This window comes from Barbus barbus (assembly GCF_936440315.1).
Source record: "Barbus barbus genome assembly, contig: SUPER_9_unloc_1, whole genome shotgun sequence".
In the NCBI taxonomy this organism is placed as follows: Eukaryota; Metazoa; Chordata; class Actinopteri; order Cypriniformes; family Cyprinidae; genus Barbus; species Barbus barbus.
In genome coordinates, this window is record NW_027636825.1 from 152,504 (window position 1) to 160,936 (window position 8,433).

The following is an 8,433-nucleotide window of genomic DNA, read 5'->3' on the forward strand; positions in this document are numbered from 1 at the left end:
GGTTAATGATGTCACGGAATTTACCAGTATTTTGGAATGGATGTGTGAATGGTGCTTTTCCGGAAAAAAGACAGAATGTTGTTGCCTGTGTGAACAGCGCATTTTTGAAATTACACGTAAAAATTTTATGGCAATTTACTGGTATTACTGTGTGAAAGGTGCTAGAGATACATACTGTATGATAATCTGACAGCAAAAATAAATAATAATAATAATAACAATCAACAATAATAATGTGCTTACCTTTGTCTTGTGCTTCAACTACAGCACGCATTTCACGAAGTACACATTTTAGAACATAATGCAGAACTTTGCAGTCAAAAGTGTTCAAGTCCAGCAGCTGTCAGTGCATACCAGAGTAGAGTCTGGACGGTTTAAAAGATGTTCTGAAGCAGAACAGCATCGTATAGTCCCATTCAGTTTTGATTTTGATTAAATCATTCAACTGTTCTCTTATTTCAGTTACAATTACATTTAGAAGTCTTCTATTAATTCAGATTTGAGTCATTCTTAGACTCTTTATCGTGTATATTTAGGCCACTTTGCCATCGCAATCACTTAAATAAAATGAATGAATGAATATAGCTGCACATTTAAATCTTGCCCATAGCGCCAAAACCCCGTCACTCAAGATTCATCACATCTCACCAACATAAAAGATGGTAAATTGATTGACAAGTCTCTGTTAAACTGAACCAATTAGGGTTGTGTTAGGCTATGAAAAAATGAGTTGATGACTCGCTACACATTATTTTACTGTGATACTTTGAGTTTGAACATATTAAAATAATATGATTAAAGATAAAAGCGAAGAAAAAAGCATCTTGTCCAAATTTTGTCAACCCGCCCAATGCGTTATTCTCCGGTCCAAGCCGATCAAAACAACCCACCCAATCTGGCAACACTGTCCTTTACAAGTACATTATGGTTTAAATATCTGAAGATCCAACCTGCTACTTCCTTTTCTTCTTCTAATAAGGTTTTAAGGTGGTTGACAAGCTAACTTACAGTGCTATAGTGCCACCGACTGGACTGAAGTGTGGAGTCAGGTTTATAAAACAAACTAACTATCAGATAAAACATTATTTTACCCACTGTAAGTCTATGGCTACAGCTCTACTGTATAAACTGAGACATGGTCTATTGTTTGCTTTTGTTTTCTTGATGGTGTAGATGTGCTACACTTGCCAATTCTTTTTATTTATTTTTTATTTTATTATTTATTTATTTTTTTTGTACAAGCAAATGGGCCAATACCAATTCCTGATTTTTTTTCTTTAAGCAAAAAACAGGAAAGAATGGAATAGTGCATGAACAAGATGTTTATTTTCTCAATAACAAGCTGAACTTATAGCAATAGATGGTGAATTTCTTGTCAAACACGGAAGATGTTTTGAAAAATGTCTCAGTGGATTTTTTGTTCACACAATTAAAATCAAGGCCTGATTAGACCTAAACCTTTTTCAAAATATCTGGTCCACAGAAGAAAGAAAGTCATTCTTATTTTGGAACTGGTCAACAAATGATGATTAAATAATAATGGAAATCACAACTCTGCTGTTTGTTTTTACCCAAGCCATAAACATTTTTGTCACTGCATGTGTTTGTAACTTCTTAATGGCAACATAAAATTAGTTCATTTTCTTGTTTAGACAGGACAGATGAAGAGTCAGTGATGGAGGAAGAATCTGTCACTCTAAACATTAGTGTTACTGAAGTACAGAACACAGTTAAGGCAGCCAAAGTAATTATAATGCTTTAAGTTAAGGGTCAAGAGCCCAACTAAAGCAAACACAGACCTCGATAATGGTAACAAAATAATAACCTCGATAACAAAAATAAAACATCATCTAAAGTCAGTCTGGTTAGTAACGTGTGAAGCTGCTGATGCTGTTTGTGGAGTTGTTTAATCATCCTCTGCCAAGATCTTGAGAGATTTAATGTCTTTTATCTTGTGTTGATTTCATCTAAGGCTGTAGCTGAAGTCAGTTGTAGTTCTTGTATTTCTGCTCATCTCGTCTCTTTTTTGTGTTCTTGTTTCTCTTTCTTTCAGTGATTCAGTTTGTTAACAGCAGGTGTTCTTCATTAATGCTCAATCATCACTCAATTACTAAACTAATTATCTCATTAACTTTAACACTGCTTCAGTGTTAAGGTCTCTGCACACTGAGTCCGAAATTTTCGCATTCGTTTTTTCGCATTCGCAATCTTAAAAATTCGTCACGCACAGAGACCTTGCACACGGAGTCCGATGCGTTTTAATTAATCCGTTGCGAAAAAAATCGCAAAACTATACAAAATATATTTAAGTAGTGAGGATGATTTTGTTGTCCTCTCTCTTTTTAAAAAAAGAAAAAGGAAATATTGGGTCCATCCAATCCTTAGATTGCGCAGAGGAAGGTTCCACCAGAGCTGCGGGATTATCTCGAGAGATTCAAAGTTTATTTCAGGATGTCAGTGCCTCAGTTTGATACTTTGCTAGCGATACTGAATCCACATATTAAAAAGAAGACCACCAATTTCCGTGAACCAATTTATCCTGAACAGTGACTGTCTGAGGTATGGATACACCCACAGACACACCGAACTGCGGCATCGGAAAGGTGCGCGCCAGGCATAAAAAAATAGCAGTTCTTTATATTCTATATCTCTGTATTCCGCAATTTGTTTGTCATAAAGTGCTCTGTGCTGCAAGACGAAGTGTATTAATTTGTCTGACACTATTTTGGATTTCGCTTGTACGGTGGCTCTGAATTGTCAAAACACCTTCTCAAAGCATCTCAAAATGCTTTATACGGATGCGAAAAGTACGGATGCAAACGTGATTGACAAAACGTGAGGTCGTATTTATTTTTCAACGTGCGAAAATTTCGGACGAAAAATTCGGACTCAGTGTGCAATGGCCTTTACTCTTATAACACTCGGAGCACTGGGCGGTGAAATCCTCACGGGGGAGGATTCATGCTCAACACCACATCAGTCAAGCTCACAGTCCTCTGTTCTTCACATCTGTCTTCACAGACATCTACACTCTTATTATATTAGGCTGGATGGTAAACAGTCCAGGACTATGTTTTGTGCTTTTGCTGTGTTTGGTTTGAGCTTGTGGCGTCTGGCTGGTAAGTTATGAACCTGTTTTCTTGTCATTTTAGTGGAGACTTTAGACTTTTTACATGATAAAACATTCTGTCCTTGATCTACGTATGAAAACAATGATATTAAAATATGATTGTGTAGTTTCAGTTAACTGTCCAATAACCCATGTGCTTTTAGTTTCCTTTAAAAGCTGTAATTATTTGGATTGCTCTATTTGTATTTCCACTAAATGACCCGTTTGTCATAATAAACAGAACTAGAGACAAAAGAGTAGGAAGAGTTTGTTAGTCTATTAGTGCTGTCAGTCACAACACAAGGACAGATTAGCAGCTGCGTACTCCCTCCACCAGCCTCCAACCTTCATGTTATCTCCTCCATATATAGAGCAGCTTGAAATGTAATTTCAGGAGGCTGTTTAAAGCTTGGGTCGAGTCTCAGACAGCGAGTCAAATGTTGGCCCATAGCATCTGTTCATCTTTACCTCTTTGAATGATTTTATATGAAGTTAAATTACTTATTAAGCACAGAAAGAATTGATGATGAGTGTCTGTTGGTACTTCTGCTTCTGCTACTTCTGTTTTGTTTTTATTTTTTAAAACAAAGATCCAGTTCTTGAAACATGCACATCTCTTATAATAAGGCCTCATTTCAATGTAGTTTTTTAATTTTGTGTGTGTGTGTAATATTTAAATTAATAAAACTGGTTCAGTCATCATTACGAACTATTATAAACTTATTTGAGAAATTCCTGTTCCTGTTTGTTCTCTAGGTGGGACAGATGAAGTGTCAGTGATGGAGGGAGAATCTGTGACTCTAAACACTGGTGTTACTGAAGTACAGAAATATCATCTGATTCACTGGAAGTTTGGAGAAAATCGAATAGCTGAAATCAACAGGCTTTCCAAAAGCAGCTCCATATATGGCTCTGATGATGATAAAACACTCAGAGACAGACTGCAGCTGGACCCTCAGACTGGATCTCTGACCATCACAAACACCAGAACCACAGACTCTGGACTCTATCAACTAATGCTCTCCAGCGATGAGACCAGATACAAGAACTTCAGTGTCACAGTCTCCAGTGAGTAGAGAATTACTGTCAATCTCCTTCACTATTGTTTGAATATATTTGATCAAAGTCACTGACATTTATTCTTTTATAATTGACACTCATTCACTCACTGACAATCATTCACTGTGGTGTCCGTTGGGTAAATAACCGAGATAGATATGGTGAAACTAGATACTTTTTCACTTTTGTCCTCTCATTCACACACCTCAAACTTCCCACTTCTCTTTCTCAACATGTTTCTATTATCGGTACATTTCAACATTGCATATAAAATAACAATATTCTCAACAAAACACCATACATGTTTTATTGACAGCTTTAATGATAAAGATTAGTAAAGATTTAAAGTAATATAGTAAGAAAATAGTAAAATATTGGCACAATAACATGACAGTAAGATCTGTCATTATCAGAAACTACTACACAAAGTTCCTCATCACCAGAAAGTTCATCAAGCTCCAGTTGTGTGTCGTCCAGCTGTGCGGTGAACAATTCAACGATCACACACACGGAGAATCTCAGTCCAGGTCCAGGTACAGGTACGTCAGCTGTGAGATTAGTAATATTAACAGTAATATTTGGACAAGCGCAACTGACAAATAACACTTTATAATAACTGCACACTATGAATCATTAGCTAAGCATTAGTAAATAGACAATCCGTCCTTTATAAAGCATTGTTCCAGCATTAATAAGCATTAGTAAGCAGTTTATAAATACAGCTATAAATGTTTTGTTCTTGAGCATATCTATAATGCTTAATAATGGCATTTTCATACTTTATTAAAGATCAATGTATCATTTCTAAATTATTACATTATTTACTAACCAGTTATTTAGGAGTTGTCAGTGGTTCATAAGATCGTTTAGAAAGTTTATTAATCATTTACTTACACTATTTAAATGAACATTTATGAATCTTATTATTTAGACACATCATAATAATTGCTCAGTGTGTTAATAAATGCTTTATTAACATATTCCTGCTGTAATTCATGATTAAGTCAGGTAGTTAAGAAACATTTAGTAGTTGCCAGCCATCTATTTGTGTGAGCTCATCTAAAGTGAGGACTATTTATATCTTGTAAAGCATTTACAAAGCAGATTTAAAGGCTCATTTATCTTCCAAACAGAAACGATAAACAAACACAACACAGAGGGATACAGAACACGGAGATATTTTTTCAAGATGTAAAAAATGAAACTGTACAACTGTACACTTCATTAAAAAATAAAAATAAAAATCTCTTCAATGTCATAGAAAAAAAAAATACAAATTCAAGTGTACAGTTTATTTATTTGCATCTTGAAATGAATATTTCTGTTTTGTATCCCTCTGTGTTGTTTATTTTTTCTGTTAGGAAGATAACTGAGCTTTAAATCTCCTTTGTAATAGATATGCTTATAAATCAAGAACAAGCCATTTATAGCTGTATTTATAAACTGCTTACTAATGACTATTAATGTTGGGACAATGCTTTATAAAGGATGAACTAACTATTTACTGATGATTCATAGCGTGCAGTTATTATAAAGTGTTACCTAAAAAGTATTTTATCCACCCTTTTCTTCAATGCGGGAGTAAGTCTATGGGATAAATAACGAGGAGAATAACAATGTTCAGTAAACGGTAAAACTGTTTGCTCTACAAACCAGTCTGTTCAGAATTAAGATAATACATTAAAATAATATGATAAGACATCAGTTTTCAATATCAAGCAGCATAACTAACTGTTTTGTACAGCTAAAAATAGCTGGAAGTGGATGAGACCGGAAGCTAGACCCATAGCATTTACTAATGGCCCATTATTACAGCAAGAAAAAGGTGATCGGAAAGTGTAGATATTTTAGGTCCTGTAGCTGGTCAACATTGAAGTTTTTCTTTATAATCACCCTTAATTTAAGTTCACTGTAATAATACTATGGGGTGACAAATGAACTTCTATATCAGTCGGTTAACATACAGCCTTTTTTTCTATTTTAAAACAGTGTTGATCTATGCTGCTGCAGCTGCTGGATCTCTGTTGATTTTAGCTGCTGTCGGGATCTTCTGGATCTGCAGGAAACACAGAAAAACAGACCAACAGGGTAAGTATTACCTACTGTTGATACATTAGTCAAATAAATGTTATGTTATTAACATGAATGATGGGAGAAAACTGAAGGAAACTGCAACAATAATTCTCAAACCTGATTTTATTCAGTGCTGTATTGTTGTCACACATCTGTCATTATTGTTGAAGCAGATCAGACTCGTGAGGAAGAAATCACTTACGCTGATCCAACATTCTACAAAAGAAAAGCACAGAAATCAGTAAGCTCATTTATGACTGTATACTGTGTGTCTCTATTATTTCAGCATTGAGATTTAGGTGTGTGTATGTTTGTGTTTCTGTGTAATGGACGATCACACACACTACAGCACAAGATCAGAAACATTAGATGTGTTTTTAATCTTTCTAATACATGATCAGTAATAAGCACATCTATGACATGAACGTGTTTGTGTTTTATTACAGAGAGCTCAAGGGGAGGAGGATGTGGTGTACGCTGGAGTCGCTGTGAGACGCTGATCAAACTCAGTCTGTTTAAGGGTTACAAGTTTTCTGGAACCCAAATACACAGATGTTATTAAGATTATCTTAAGAAGTACTAAAGAACAATTTTTAGTATATTAAGTACAAAACTAGTGCATGGATTTTTTTTTCTTTTTCTTCTGGGGACTCACACACAGAGCTTTGAATATTGAAGATCTCATGGTCTCATACTAAGATAATGATATTTAGTAAATCTGACCCTCATTCAATTATAATGTGTCATGAATGTATTTTATCTCAGGGCTTTTGAGCAGTGCTGTTGTTTTGTGCATATCTGTATTGTTTTCAGATGGTACTGTAGACCCTACAGTTCAGTGTTATGTTCTTTCCAGAACAGCTTTCTCTGGCTGTAACATATTTTACAGCATTATTTCTCAACTCTGGCCCTCAAGGTCCACATTCCTGCAGAGTTTAGCTCCAGCCCTGATTAAATTCACCCGCATGTAACTGTTTCAGTATTCCTGAAGAGCTGGATGAGCTTCTTTGGTGTGTTTGATCAGGGTTGGAGCTAAACTCGGCAGGAAAGTGAATCTCGAGGGCCAGAGCTGAGAAATGCTGTTTAATAGAGTAAAATGTTGACGTGTAAAATATATTTCAGATTCTTCATATTTTAATGCTTCATGCTTTGTGTCTTTTTTTGTACTACATCCAAATAAACACATAGATATATTCTTCTGCTTCATTATTGTGATCTGGGCCAAACACATAAACACCCACCCAACACATGGTTTTGGAATATTCCTCAGTTATGCCTCATTTCCACTGAGCGGTACAGTACGATATTCGTTATGGGTAACCATGATCAGACTTGCGTTTCCACTGCCAACAGTACCCTTTACTTGATAGACTAGACCATTCACTGCAATAAAAATATATGAAAACAATTATAATATAAATAAAAAATAATAATACTATATTATAAATTACACTAAAAATTACAATAAATACAAACAACTAAATTTTATAAAATGACACATGACTTGGATAAAACTATTACATTGAAAAAAAAAAAATCTGCAGAGAGATACACTTAAAATAGTAATACATATTCAAACCTTACAAATGTCTTTTAAAAGGTGACAAACATTAACCTCGTGCGGTTGTTAAACAGTTCTAGAAAGATGTTGACCACTGGAGTGAAAAAACCCTGCTGAGCGTGAAATGAGAAGCAGAGAGAAGAAAAAAAAGCTGACCACAGCCACACGGTCACAGAAATAAATGCGTCAGTTTCTATTCCTCCCTTCTCTCAGTCTTATATTTATCTCTCATCTCATCTGTTTTAGCATGTTTCTGCAGGCTTGACTGTTGAACCACATGAGTTTGCTGACATGTATTGATCGACAGATGTTTGGCCTGATCGAGTATCTCCATTGTGTTCAGCTGTTAAAATCAGATTCAGGTGTGTCCTTTGGTTCCTTCCAGGAGGTTTCACCTTAGTTGAAATTGCACTCTGGGGGGCGGGGGAATCCGTCTATCATTCGTCCTTTCCATTTTCAATTGATAAATGAAAATCAAAAAATGAAATTCTGATTGTTTTTTTTGTTATTTGATTTTGAATCAGAAACGAAAAATGAAAATTGTCTTGTATTTCATATTTTAAAATTTCGTTTTGGATCAAAAATACAAAATTGAAAAGGGTCCACACAACAGAATATGTTTTTAATATTT

The 8,433-nt window shown here is 35.1% G+C and overlaps 1 protein-coding gene across 1 annotated transcript; it reads left to right on the forward strand.

Annotated features, from left to right (window-relative positions):
* The first annotated feature begins 2,044 nt into the window (after window positions 1-2,044).
* LOC306875604 (uncharacterized protein) lies at window positions 2,045-7,433 on the forward strand. Its single transcript, XM_079426286.1, has 8 exons — window positions 2,045-2,147; window positions 2,894-3,119; window positions 3,866-4,177; window positions 4,582-4,718; window positions 6,158-6,256; window positions 6,415-6,482; window positions 6,688-7,007; window positions 7,309-7,433. Exons 2-5 carry the CDS (start codon window positions 2,900-2,902, stop codon window positions 6,161-6,163), a joined length of 675 nt encoding a protein of 224 aa, XP_079282412.1. The 5' UTR covers window positions 2,045-2,147; window positions 2,894-2,899; the 3' UTR covers window positions 6,164-6,256; window positions 6,415-6,482; window positions 6,688-7,007; window positions 7,309-7,433.
* Window positions 7,434-8,433: the final 1,000 nt, after the last annotated feature.